Raw genomic sequence first — 14,063 nt, forward strand, 5'->3', positions numbered from 1 at the left:
GGAAGGACCTAGGGAACTGGTAGAAGGATGAGTGTTGGTCAACTGGTATGGGGTAACACTTGGAGAGGAGTGGGCTGCAGCGTCCTTGTTCTCAAGGCCTTTGCCGCATTTCTCCTCTCCCCCACTGAGCTGAGAGCCCCTGCAGGGAAGGGCCTGAGCACTTCGTGCCTCCCCTTTGTCCAGTCTCTGCCCTTGGCAAGTCACTGGCAGGATGGGGTGGGGGGATGAGCTGGTTGGCTGGTGGAGTCTTGAAGGCAATCTCTCCTATGGGCAGTGTGAACCAGAAGGAGAAGCCAGAGTCCTAGTGATGTTAGCTTGACAAGTTTATTGAAAACCTAGCAATGCAAAGAACAGTACAAACAGGCACCCTGCCCACCCAGACCTCACTGGAGCTTGCAGACATAAACCCCCCTGCAGTGGACAGGGTCAGGCCTCCTTTATACCACCACAGGGACAGGGTCCATGCAGCAGAGCAGAGCTCATGCTCCATCTGCTCCCCAGCCCCACATGTACTGTGAACCCACATGCACACTAAACCAAAAATGCAGGAAAAGAAGCAACAAGGACATTTGCCACTCAGAGAAGAACCATCTCACAGGATTTAGGGATTCCTTGGGCCACCAAGGACTGTGGATCCTTTTGGGTGAGGAAGAAAAGGAAAGAATCTTCTCCCGTCAGGGAAAGGAAGAAGGAAGCAAAAGGCAAGGGCTAAAGACACCTGCAGTGTAGGCAGTCAACTCTCCATTCTCCAAATTAATCCAAAGCCATGGATGGCAATGGAGCCCAAGCACATTCTTTTTGGCTTTGAACTGTTCTTTTTCTCCCTGGTGCACTGATTTGTGCAACTGTATGGAATGTACCTTTCTTCAGGCTGTTCAAGAACGGTGAAGAGTGACCCAAGGAGCAGAAATGTGGAGTCAGGGAGAAGCCAGTCTACTGGGGCTGCAGACAGAGCATCTAGGTGGCAAAAAAATCCCCCTAAGGACAGGGGACAGGCAGATCCATCCCTGGGGAGAGCTGCACTGCCTTCCTGACAGGTGTGGTAGCTGGATCTCCCTTTGGCCCAGAGTCTAGACGTCTCTGGGACAGAAGCAGGTGACACTGAGATGGCTCTTCCTTGGGCGGTGGCTCACTGATGCTGGCCTTTCAGTACTTGGTCCGATGGGAGGTGGTGGTGGACACGAAGCGGACGCTGGAGCTGCGGCTACTTCGGCCCCCACTGCAGCTGCTGAAATTCCTCTCGGTGGGCAGCGGGCAGGGGATGCTGGGGGCCTCGCCCATGAGCACCGAGCCACCCTGGGAGCCTGCACTCAGCAGGTCCCCACTGGCCTTGATGACCCGGGCCCCACCCAGGCTGGAGCTGCAGGTGCCGCTGGGCCGGATGCCACTGCTGCCTGAGAAGGTGACTCCACAGCGGGAGAGGGTGGAGCTGGCGACCAGGGGCTCAGGCCCGCACACTATACCACCCCGGGAACTGCTCACGGCTGCAGGAGGGAGAGGAAACAGTCAGTGAGGCAGGCTGCCCACACCTGGGGGCCAATCTTCCATGCTCACTGCTGGCAGCAGGGGTGGAGGGGACAGGACTGGTGTCACCAGGGGAAGTGGTTCCTATTGCCTACACAGACAACACCCACTTTTCCCTTCTCTTGTCTGGGTCACTCAAAGGCCGTGACTCCACTAAAGTTAAACATTCAGATGAAAATGGAAGAATTTGGCCAATTCCCCAGGTCGCATATAGTCATATTTGACTGTCATTTATATATGGCTGAAGTCAGGTTGGGCGGTGAGCTGGATTACCCAGGCAACTGGAGTGGTAGCCCCAATGAAGCCATGGGGCTTCTCTCTTCTGATCATATCATGCTCCTTGGGGGTCCCCATATTGTCCCTCCAAAAGGAGTCCCTTGCCCGTTCTCTCCTGACCCATTGATGTCTCTGTTCTGTAGCCCTCTGGTATCCACTGGGCATACCTCCATACCCCAGGAAGCCAATCCCACTAAAGCTTGCTTAGACCAGCCCTGTCTGTGGAGGGTCCCCCTGTCCTTCCCTCTCCTCTTACCAGAATCCTTTCTACCATCTGTGACCTCCACTCAAGCTTGATCTCATGCAGAAAGCCACTCCCTGCAGCTTCCCCCTCTCTGAGGGCAGGTCATCCGAGGATGAGTAGCTTTGACTGCCTGGCCCACTATGTACCACCATGGTACACAGCTGCACCATGCATCGTGTAGATTTGTACTTTTGGACCAGATGGCTGCATTTGAATTCTGACTGTGCCACTGACTAGCTTTGGGACTTCTGGTAAACAAGCTATTTTCTCTACGTGAGCTTTAAAGGGGGTGCTAATGCTTATTCCTCTCTTCAGGGCTTTGAGGGATAGGTTGACAATAGATAGGGCTCACCTCAAGATGATTTTAATTCTAGAGAGCAGGGGCTGGTCTTGCCTTCCTTGTGCCTAGCTCCACCCCACCCCCACCCCATGTCCCTCAGTGCTCAGCATAATCTCCTGCATGCTTTGGGCACAAACAATATTTTGTCTGGCAGCAAGGGAGCAGCAAGGGAGACTTCTACTCATCCTTGTCCCATCCCCTGTCATGGGTGTGGGGGTAACTCCTCGGCACAGGTCTTTTCATTCCTTCTTTGGCCTTTGTCCCTGAAGGACAAGACCACTTAAAGGAAAATATCTGACTTTCTTCTGGAACTCTCTTCCCTCTATTTTGCCCTATAAACCTTTGTGATTGTTTTCTCTAGGAAATGAAGGCTCTGGGGGAGATCTCAGACCTTAGCTAAGGGATGTTCCCAGACCAGGGGCTAGATGGTCCTTGCTCCCTTGACTGTCATGGCTAGCAAGCCCAGCATGGGCTCTTGATCCCAACACGAGCCTGAGTTTAAAGGAAATCTACAGAGCCCGAGGAGAGGAATGTGAAGAGGAAAAAGATTAAGTTTCTTACATATGTTTACTGGTCCAACACCTTCGCAGATTCTGGGGAGAGAAAGAAATAAGTAAGATCACAAGCAGTGTCATTCCCTGAAAATCTGGTGCTATAAGAAGGGACTTCTTGGCAGAGTGGACTGCTGGTTCTTACCCCTAGCTTACAAGCATCCTGGGAGCTTTGAAAAAACACACATTCCTAGACTCTGCCCCCAAACTGTTGAATCAAAATATTGGAGGAAATGTGGTTTTATTATTGTTTTTAAACAGACAACCAATCATGCAAAATATCCTTTGATTCTGGTGAAGCCTGTCTACAAACTTTTTTTTTGGAGGCAAAAACCTAGAACCATCTTCTGATTCCCTGGGAAGGGCAACCTGAGTAATGTTTGCAGAGAAGGTACTACTACCTCTAGAGATGGCTCAAGCTGGCAGTTCTTCACCTGGCCCCCTCCCCAATTTAGTTATTCTTGATGCCCACATCTGACCTCATTCCCTCTGGCTGCCCTGAGAGCTCTCACCGGATCTCCTCGCCTTCCAGCAGGCGCCTGTAGGTGGCGATCTCGATGTCCAGGGCCAGCTTGATGTTCATGAGCTCCTGGTACTCGCGCAGCTGCCGGGCCATGTCCTGCTTGGCCTGCTGCAAGGCGCCCTCTAGATCCGCCAGCTTGCACTTGGCATCATTGAGGGCCGCCTCGCCCTGCTGCTCTGCCTCGGCCACTGCAGCCTCCAGTTTGGCTCGCTGCAGGAAGGGTGGCATGCAGGTGGGCTTTGGCAGGGACTGGGGATCCCTGGTTGGGGCTAGAAACACAGCCACCTCTCCTCCCTCTGGGGCTTTCTCTCCTCTCCTTCGCCTACCTGAGCTTTGGCGTGCTCGATCTCTGCCTTCAGTCTCTGGATCAGGCGGGTCAGCTCATTGATTTCATCCCGTGTGTTGCGCAGGTTGTCACAGTGTTGGCCAGCTGTCACCCGCATCTCCTCATACTGTGGGTGGGGGACGGAGATGTTAGGAGGGTCCAAAGTTTGAGTGAAGACCACAGCCCCAACTGACTTGGTGGCCTTCAACTTCCACTGGGTCTATTCTGTCATCCAAGAGTCTTACTCTAGAGCTGCCTATACCCCTTCCTTAGCCCCCCAAACCTCTTCCCACCTTGCTCTGATACCAGGCCTCAGCATCAGCCCGACTGCGCCTGGCAACCTCTTCATATTGGGCTTTGATTTCATCGATGATTCCATCAACATTCAGGTCCCGGCTGTTGTCCATCTTCACAATGACTGATGTCTCTGAGATGTGTGACTGCAGCAACTGGATTTCCTGTATTGGAAGATGAGCAAGACAGTTGGGCTCAGAGTCCCATCAGTGGCCAGGACTGTGCCAGAGAGGCCCCAGGAGTGTCTTTAGGAGCAGCGAGCATTGCTCATTTGTTCAGAGCAAAGTGATGGAGCTGTCCATCCAAACCGAGGACAAAGAAAAAGACATGAACCGAGAACCATTTCAGTGTGAATTGAAACCCTTGTTATATACTCGAAGACAGTCCTTTAACTCCTTATTTGCTTAGGTGAATATGTGGGGCCTAGGAACTTGGCAGAGGAGAATGAGAACCATGCTAGGGTTGAAGTTTTCCTTGGCTTATCCACAAAGTGACTGTGCTGGTCATGGATCATTGAGAGTTGATAATATTCTAGAACATGATGGTCTAGGAATTCCTCTGTCTCAAGTCCTTAATAGAACCAGGGGCTCCAGAGGGAACTTTCTGATGCCTTTCTGCTCAAAGCCAGACATTAGCTCTGGTGGGCTCTGTACCAGACCAAACAGACCACTTACCAAAGATAACTAGTTCACTTAGCTAATTAGGTAAAACACAGTTTTTCTTACACCTACTAGCAAATCAGTTTTCCAGAGTCTTCTGATTGGTAGAGAGGAAGTGATGCTCTTAGACCCCTCTTTGGATTGGTCAACGAGGAGTTGGATCATAGATCTAAGGAGTTTATTCATAGACCTGCTGAGAAGCCTACATGCTTACCTTCCTTTCTCTATTTGTAGATACATCATATACAGGGTAGTAGATTGGAATGGGAAGAAGATGTACAATACTAAACGTTAGAAATTATGCTAGTCCAGACGAAGCCCCCCAGAGTCCAGGCCAAGCATTGATCTCCTTGTTTGTCTCAGAGGGGATGAATTCTTACCGCCATGTATAGAGTTTTCAGAAAGTCAATTTCCTGAGTTAGGGTATCCACATTGGTTTCTAGATCAGACTTATTTAAGAAAGCTGTATCCACATCCTGTATAAAAGAGAGAAGTGAAAATGGTCATTACTTATGCTCTGTTTAAACTTGGCAGGGTCTGGAGGTGGGTGGAAATATCAGGCCAATCCCCACAGGGCCAGGCCAGGCTTTGGGATTAGTGGGAGTGTCCTTGGAATGCACTTTAGTGATGATTGTTCTTCTTCCTACTATAACATGAAAACTCTTTTGGGGGCTCCTGGACATTTTTGAATGCCTATTTATAAGCAAGGAGAATATGGATAATCTAAGATCTCCACCCTTTTAAAATCTGAGACTCTTGAAAAAATGTTCATCATCACTAGCCATCAGGGAGACTCAAATTAAAATCACATTGAGATACCACCTTACACCAGTTAGAATGGCCAAAATTAGCAAGACAGGAAACAACGTGTGTTGGAGAGGACGTGGAGAAAGGGGAACCCTCTTACACTGTTGGTGGGAATGCAAGTTAGTGCAGCCACTTTGAAGAACAGTGTGGAGATTCCTCAAGAAATTAAAAATAGAGCTTCCCTATGACCCTGCAATTGCACTACTGGGTATTTACCCCAAAGATACAGATCTAGTGAAAAGAAGGGCCATCTGTCCCCCAATGTTTATAGCAGCAATGGCCACAGTCGCCAAACTGTGGAAAGAACCAAGATGCCCTTCAACGGACGAATGGATAAGGAAGATGTGGTCCATATACACTATGGAATATTATGCCTCTATCAGAAAGGATGAATACCCAACTTTTGTAGCAACATGGACGGGACTGGAAGAGATTATGCTGAGTGAAATAAGTCAAGCAGAGAGAGTCAATTATCATATGGTTTCACTTATTCGTGGAGCATAACAAATAATATGGAGGACATAGGTAGATGGAGAGGAGAAGGGAGTTGAGGGAAATTGGAAAGGGAGATGAACCATGAGAGACTATAGACTCTGAAAAACAATCTGAGGGTTTTGAAGGGGTGGGGGGTGGGAGGTTGGGGGATTCAGGTGGTAGGTATTATGGAGGGCACATATGGCATGGAGCACTGGGTGTGGTGCATAAACAATGAATTCTGTTACGCTGAAAAGAAATTAATAAAAAAAATCTGAGACTCTTAAAAAGTCATCTCTTCAGAGCTCTGCTCTGGTGAAGACCCAATCCTAAATAATCAGAACTCCAGAGGGAACCTGTTATGACCTTAGAGGTTCCACTCTGTTGAGTGGCCCCAGATTCCATGGGGCTGCCTGGGCAGTTTCAGGTGGGGGTTCGGGGGTGGGTTTTGTCTTGGGAACCTTTTTTTGTCTGGAGGAGAAGCTTGCTTGGACCTGTTGCTTTCCCTTACCTTCTTCAGAGCCACAAACTCATTCTCAGCATTGGCCCGGAATCCCACCTCCTCTTCATACCTGGATGAAAAGGATTGAGAGGGTGAGTTCTTACCTGAACTGGCAGGCAATTACTCCCAACTCTCCAGTAAGCTTCTTAAGATATCTCTGCTACATCCAGGAGCATGGGTCCCTATTGCCACCTACATATTTTCATCTACTTTGTAACTCTACTTTAAGACGTTTTATGAGCCGGTGGCCCTAAGTTTTCCAAATCCCTTTTACTTTCTCAAATTAAATTTGGGGTCTGAAAACGTGGACCATTGCTATGCTCCTCTGCTAGAAAAGACTTGGAGTCATTTCACTTGAACATAGAGAAAATAGGAGCCAACTCACTGCTGAGCCTGAACACTATTCTCAGAACCGAGGGCTGTTTCTGCAGTTCACTGCCCATTCCCACAGACAAGAGTAGGGACAACACATGCTCAATTCCAAGACTTCTATTTACTCAGGACCCACAGAGGGCCTCCACCACCTCCTCCTTCCTTACATATCATCGCTCCTCCTCCTATCTCTAAGCTAAGTATTGAAACCAGCATTCAATCCCGGTCTAACCAGCTGCTGTTATTTGAGCATAGCAGCAGCTTTGGGGACCAAACCCTGCCTGTCCTTGGTCTATGCAGTCCAGAGGCCACTTACTTCTTCTTGAAACCCTCAAGGACATCCTGCATGTGGTTCCTCTCAGCTTCAAACCGGGCCCGGTCACTGTTTGCTAGGTCCAGGTGCCTCCGCAGGTTGGTGATATAATTCTCGAAGAGGGGCTCCAGGTTGCTCCGGGCACATTTCTGCTCTTGGAGGAAGTTCCACTTGGTCTCTAGGAGCTTATTCTGCTGTTCCAAGAACCGCACCTAAATCCACAGGGGCAAAGAAATGACACCTGAAGAGCTTGACAGGTCATTTACATGTCAACAAGTTCTTCAGGTGGCCAGAGATGACTCTCAGCTTCAGGCTGACATTGTCCTCTTGTCTGTTGACTTTTATTTCTCCTCTAACTCAGTAGAAGCTGGAAGACTAGGTCTGTGACCCCCTCCTCATGTTCAGCCAGGCTCGACTGCAGAAGCTTTTAAACCAAAACATTCTGGTACAATTTCCCCTCTACCCTCCAAGAAAGGTGTAAGCCAGTCCACTGGGAAGTTGGAAAATTTAATTCTACCTGAGCTGGGATTTGCCTATATCTAAAAACTAATTGGCCGTCCCTCACAGGGAATGAGGAGCAGAGTAAAGTATTTTGGGGTGGGAGATAAGGTATTAGGAAGTGGAAATTCTCAGGTCATAAGTCATATCCACCACCCGATACTCCATCAGCTGAGAATTGTAGAGCTGGAGGAGAACTTGGATCATTAGCTCCGCCCCCCCATTTCAGAAATGAGGAGCCTAAAGCTCACAGAGGTGAGTTTCCATTCTCAGATATAGAGGATTCCTGCTCCATGGAGACATGGTTTGTGGGATGTCATTTCCATATCACTATTTCTCTCATCAGTCTGAAGATGACTTCCCATGGTGCTTTCCTACTATTTTCCTCAATCTAGGCAACTCAGCTCAATCTGGGTACTCCATGTGAGGAGTATACATTCTTTCTTTTGTGCAAAAATTACTCAGTTCCATTCTCTACATTCCTGAGCCTGAACAGATGTGGTTACCCAGTCTGAGAGACTATGACAATCTCAAAAAGAGCAGGAAGATCTCAAAGGATAAAACCCTTTAAACACATAGTCAACATCTGCCCAAAGTCCTAATGTTTCTAGCCTGTTTGGGAGACATTTCTAAGTGACTAGGTGCTAGGTTTTAGTTTGTCCAGATGCCCTTATATTTGGCTGGATGTTCTTCTTTCCTCCAGAAGACACAACCACTGTCTTTGTCTATCCCACCATGCAGCATTTCCTCAGGATTGTCCTTGTTTTGTAGCAGAGTGACCCAAAAATCTTACTGCAGTGCCTGAAGGATGTGGGTCAAGGCTAATGCCTCAGGCCTGGGATGTTTCTTCTTAAAGGAGAGGACACCCCAATGCATTTTAGCTCTCATCATCCCAGACCCAGAGATTGAGCTGTCATAGGTACCTTGTCAATGAAGGAGGCAAATTTGTTGTTGAGGGTCTTGATTTGCTCCTTCTCATCCTTCTTCACCCTCTGGGCATTGGGATCAATCTCCAGGTTGAGGGGGGTCAGCAGGCTCTGGTTAACAGTCACTGCTGTGATAGATGGGGCCGCTGGGACTCCAAATCCTCCAACTCTGTAGCCAAAGCCATAGCCAAGACCACTGCCGGCTCCAAATCCCAGACCAACACAACTGCTGGACCCAAAGCCCAGACCAGCACCACTCCCATCACTGAAGCCAAAGCCCATCCCACTGCCAGCACCAAAGCCAACTCCACAGCGGATGGGACGAGGGCCCACAGCTGTTATCCGGGGTGAGCACGATCCAAAAGCAATGACGCTCCGACTACCAAAGCTGCCAAGGCCCTGGAAGCTGGGCCCACTCCTGCAGGAGACAGAGCTGGCCCGGAAGCGGTTCAGGTTCTGGGGGCTCACTGCAGAGCAAGAGCTGAAGTTGCCCATGCGGCACCCAGAGCTGACTCGGTAGGAGTGGCAAGACATGATGGTTTCCTGGGTGAAGAGCAGGGATTGCAGAGTGGGTCGAGCTGGAGCTGAGAGTCCCTCTGAGGCTAGTGGATCCCTTTCCCCCTTTTATGTGTCTGGGGATCTGAGGATTGGCCCCATAAAAACTCAGAAGATCCATTTGGATGCATTTATGAGCTTGGGTAGTTAGCAGAAACTCTTCATGCCTGTAACTTTGTTAATAATGAGCTAATCTCAGACACACCTATTCTCCTCAGGATCAGGGCTATAACATCAAACCTATAAATATTAAAAACACATAAACACATAAACATTATGGTCCTTTTTTTCCCCACAAGTCCACCACAATTGCCATTATGGGGACATAAATTTGCTTTGGTCATAAATCCAATAGACTTTTTCACTACAAGTGTGGCTAACCACCAGAAAGTTAGGAACGTAGCCTCTAGCAGAGGCTCAAAAGAGGTGATTCCATACAGCTATAACCCCCTAAACAGATGGTGGCGTGAGGGGTATATACAGAAGGGTCAGATTCTGCACAGCTCTGATTAAGAAATGATACGGCAAGAATACGGTTTATTGCATCTCTGTAGATGGATTAAGTAGTCCAAAAACCTTCTGTACTGTCTTATCCGTCTTCCGTGCTCTGGTTTGGCTGTTAACTAAAAGTCGAATCTTCGGTAAAGCTCATTTGGGTTAGTATAGACACATGTTTGATTTGAGACACTCAGAAGAGATTAACTCATGAATTCATTACTTCGTTCAACAATTATCAGTTGCCTGCTTTGTCCCAGGCAGTGTGGTTGGTGCTGAGGGTACAGAGATAAGAAGACAGTCTCTATGCTAGAGGAAGAGTTATCTTAAGGACTTCCTCTGGTCAATACTTCCGGGGTGTAATTTGAGGCCAAAGCATGCCAATGGTTTGATCATGTACCTGTGTGGAAAGTTAACCACATGGTTTTGAATCCCCAAAACACACATCAAGGTTGATCTATAGGCTTTTGTGCAGGTTTCTTGCATTACTGATGAATCCTTGATTAGGATAGAGAGACGCAAAGCAATGAGCATCTGTTCTATGGCCATACCACCCTGAACGCATCTATCTTGGGAGCTAAGCAAGGTTGGGCCTGGTTAGTACTTGAATGAGAGACAAAGCAATAAGCATCTGGATAGAAAAGGAAAAGTTCTAAGCAACTGGATATTATCATTGTTATCCATATGGCAGATACTTCAGGACCCGGAGACAGGTGTTTGCCTTTTCTATTCTAGTGCGTGACATGGTTCATCCTACTTGTCTTGTGCCTGGTGGAACTTGTACTTGACTAGATGCTTGGGATCCTTTGGGATGCTTGGATTCTACTTGGAAGGAAGGGGGTGTGTGCTTTTGACCTAAGCTATGGGGCTTGGGTATTAACTCTTTTTTTTCCTTTCCAGTCTCTACAGCATTTATTTCCTTTTGTCTTACTGCATTAGCTAGGACTTCCAGGATGATGTTAAAAACAGTGGGGAGAGCAGAAGTCTTGGCCTTATTTTTAATTTTAGTGGGAAAGCTTCAAGTTTTTCACCATTAGGTAGGATGCTAGTTGTGGGTTCTTTGTTGATGTTCTTTATTAAATTGAGGATGTTTCCCTCTGTTCCTAGTTTACAGCTATTTTCCATAAACCCAGCTATCAGGTGTATGACTAAAGAGAGCAGGAAAGTAACAATGAGAGAATCCGTCTTGTGAAGATCGTGGGTGATCTCCACGTTGATAACTGCAGTGGTTTGTCCTCAGCCTTCACTCAGCTTCTCAGCAGTGTTTGACATAGTCAATCATTCCCCTTTCCTTGAAACGCTTTCTTCTTTTGGTTTCCAGACTCCATGCTCTCCTGATTTTCATGCCGTATTACTGGCAGGTTCTTTTGGGTTTTCTTAACCAGTTTCTCCTCGTATCCCCAGCCTCTACACACTGTAGCATCCTTGGGCCCAATCTTTGTACCTGTTCACTTCTTTATCTTCACTCATTCCCTTGGTGACATCACACAATCTCATGTCTTTAAATACTGTCTATCCCCAGTGATGACTGCCAAGGCATAGCACTCTGGTGAACATACCTTTTGTTATCCACACGTATATTTTAATCAACATCTTTATTTGGGTATCAAATAGGCATCTCAAACTTAACGTATCTGAAACCGTTTTCCTAATTGTTCCTGCTAAATACATTTCTCTTGCCAGGCCCACTATCCTTATAGTAGCTCAGGCCAAAAATCTCTGAGTCATCCTTGGTTCCTTTGTTTTTTTTCAATTCACTGAATGGATTCATTCAATCCATTGGCAAGTACCCCCTTCAGAATGTATATGGGCTCCTACTCGCTCTCACCACCCCACTGCTGCCATGTTGCCCAAGCTCATCACTTCTCACAGGGTCCATTGGTGTGTCCTCCAGCCAGTGTCCCTTTTCCCCTTCAGTCTTTTCTTAACAGTGCAGAGTGATCCATTAACAACATGTTCCATCATGTCATTTCTAGGCTCTTATGGTTTCCCATTCCACTCAGAGTAAGTGGCATCCTGGACCCTCCACAGCCTGCTCTCCCACATTCGCTAACCTTATTTCCCTCTATCCATCCTAACAGACTCCAGTCACCCTGACCTCCTGGTTGTCTGTCAAATAGGCAGGAAAACTCCTACCTCAGACACTTTCCCACTTGCTATTTTCTCTGCCAGAAACTTGTTTTCCTCAAATAGCTGCATGGCTAGGTCCCTCAATTCTTCCAGGTCTTCGCTTATAGGTCACCCCCTATTTAAACCTCCCTGCCCCATGTCCTCCCTCTCCCTTCTCCCCTAGTAGTTGTCACCATTAGTGGTCCTCTCCTGCATGGATTTGCTTGCTTGCCTTCTGTCTTCCCAGGCTGGGATATGAGCTCCAGGGTGCAGACACTTCGTGTCTTTTGTTCTCTGTGCCCCCAGTGCTTGGTAGAGCAGGACATGTGGAGGGAATGCTAGCTTGTTCTGTAGAATGCATGGATACACATCATAGATGCAAAGCAGGAGAAAAGGGAGAAGAAAGGAGCAGGAAGTGAAAAGAAGAGGATTTCGAGCGTTTGCTTTTGGAGATAGGTCACGAAGAGGAGACTCCAGGCTCCAAAATGGACAGGCACGGCCTCGAAGATGCTAGTGGTGCAGAAGCCCAAGTGCTCACCAGGAAGTCAGCACAGTTTGCCCTTCAAGACTGGCCTCTTGTGCAGTGAGTCTGGCTGTTTGGAGGAAAGGGTCAGGCAAGGGGATCCAGGAGACTGGGAAGGCGACTGGCAGATCCTTGGGGAGATGAAAGGGGAAGGAGAGGCATCCAGAACACTGAGGGTGCCAGGCCAACGACAGAGACTTGACATTGCCCTTGAGTCAGATGGACCTGGGTTCAGTCCCAGTTTTGCCACCTGCTAGCAGAGTGACCTTGGACCAGGGCCAGGGTGGGGACAGGGCTCTGTTCCGGGTGCTTGTCTGCCGAGAACTTAAAATGATAATACGACTGACTGAAAGTCAGTCTGCTTTTTATTATCACTGTCCACCGGCCATTCTGAACAGTGGGAGGTAGCAAGCATGCCCCCTCCATGGGTACCGGTGACCTGGGGACATCTCTTAACCTGTCTAAGCCTCAGTTTCCATATCTGTAAGATGGACTGACACCGGCTTCTCCTTCACAGTATCGTAAGGATAAGTGTGAAAGTGTCTGGGGTGCAGCTGTGGCAGATGGTGCGGCTACGGCCATCCATTCCCCCCACCCTCCCGCCCCTCCCCTTTCTTTTGCACAAGGCTCCCTTCCCTTCTAGGCAGGCAGCTGGGTTCCTGTTCAGCACCCGCCTCCTCCCACGCCCCAGCGGTGCTTTCATCAGCAACCAGCGGCTCTGGGGCTGTCCCAAGTCCCTGCTTCCCTGGGGCCTGACTGACCAGGCGGGGCAGTCGGGACCAGTCAAGCATAACTCCTGTTCTGGGATGAACTCTCACCATCAGCAGTTTCTAGTTTTGAGGCATCATTTCGCCAGACGATGCATATCACAAGCCTCAGCCATTTTTTCCCCCGGGGCTGGCCTATAGGAAGAGGGGAGGGGTTGCCTGGAAACTCTGGGCTGACTGGAGTTTTGGCTGCCCTGACAGTTTCTTCTTCCTGCTGTGGGTCAGGCTGGATGGAATCTGGACATCTGGGGGCTGGGCTCCCCGAGATGCTGTCTGTGCGGTGTGGGTGAGGGGCGGAACTGCTGACGTGGTAGGGTAGGAAGAGGCCAGGTCCTGGGTGGCTAAGCAGGGTCTGGGAACCTTGGGCACACAGGACTGTGTGTGTATGTGCGTGTGTGTGTGCGTGGGAGGGGAGGAGGGAGATGGGGGAATCCCAGGTGCTGAGAGGCTTTGCTAAAAGCCGCCATCTTCAGAGTGTTTCTGTTTTGCCTGGAGACAAGTCTGTGCTGGAAAGAGACACTCACTGGGAGGCGTTCATGCTGAGACCTGCCGCTGTGAGACGGGAAGCTCAGGAGTCCCCCAGCAGAAGGAGGGGGATGGTGGGGAGAGTCTGAGCCCACTCCTGCCTAGGGCCTCCACCTCTCTGCCCTCTCAGACTAATGATGCTAAGATGGAAGCTAAACACCTCCCCAGGAGAAATAGAGCATCCCCTCTTGTTCAAGGATCCCCACTCTTCCAGGCAGGATGAGTGTTTTTTCAGGTGTAATTCAATTTTCTCACCTGGCCCACGCAGCTGTCACCTGTCCAGAGTGAAAATGATGGTCCTCCAAGGTGCACAGGTCAGGTTGCTTCTACACCCTTGCCGGGTGCTGCTGTGTGCCTGGCATTGCATTTAGTTGTTGGCGTGGCCGGGGCGCAGCTGTCCCCCTTCCATCAGACACGGTGATCCTGTTTCCCCTCTTCTGGTCACAGTGCCTCTTCTGAAG

The 14,063-nt window shown here is 49.1% G+C and overlaps 1 protein-coding gene across 1 annotated transcript; it reads right to left on the minus strand.

Moving 5' to 3' along the window:
* Positions 1 to 1,146: 1,146 nt before the first annotated feature.
* Positions 1,147 to 9,162, minus strand: LOC111157719 (keratin 84). Its single transcript, XM_022519357.1, has 9 exons — positions 8,626 to 9,162; positions 7,208 to 7,416; positions 6,529 to 6,589; positions 5,117 to 5,212; positions 4,077 to 4,241; positions 3,785 to 3,910; positions 3,448 to 3,668; positions 2,946 to 2,977; positions 1,147 to 1,484 (listed from the first exon to the last, which is right to left on the minus strand). Exons 1-9 carry the CDS (start codon positions 9,160 to 9,162, stop codon positions 1,147 to 1,149), a joined length of 1,785 nt encoding a protein of 594 aa, XP_022375065.1.
* Between the last annotated feature and the right edge of the window lie 4,901 nt (positions 9,163 to 14,063).

This window comes from Enhydra lutris, unplaced genomic scaffold, assembly GCF_002288905.1.
Source record: "Enhydra lutris kenyoni isolate GAN:26980312 unplaced genomic scaffold, ASM228890v2 scaffoldscaffold56, whole genome shotgun sequence".
Lineage (NCBI taxonomy): Eukaryota > Metazoa > Chordata > Mammalia > Carnivora > Mustelidae > Enhydra > Enhydra lutris.

Bases quoted from the DNA above. Each gene is read 5' to 3' on its own strand.
- LOC111157719 (XM_022519357.1), bottom strand. From the start codon at position 9,162: ATGTCTTGCCACTCCTACCGAGTCAGCTCTGGGTGCCGCATGGGCAAC. The intron at 5,213-6,528 runs GTAAGGGAAAGC...TCTTTTATACAG, and splicing joins AGTTTGTGGCTCTGAAGAAG to GATGTGGATACAGCTTTCTT. The intron at 1,485-2,945 runs GTAAGAAACTTA...TCCCTCCTGCAG, and splicing joins TGTTGGACCAGTAAACATAT to CCGTGAGCAGTTCCCGGGGT.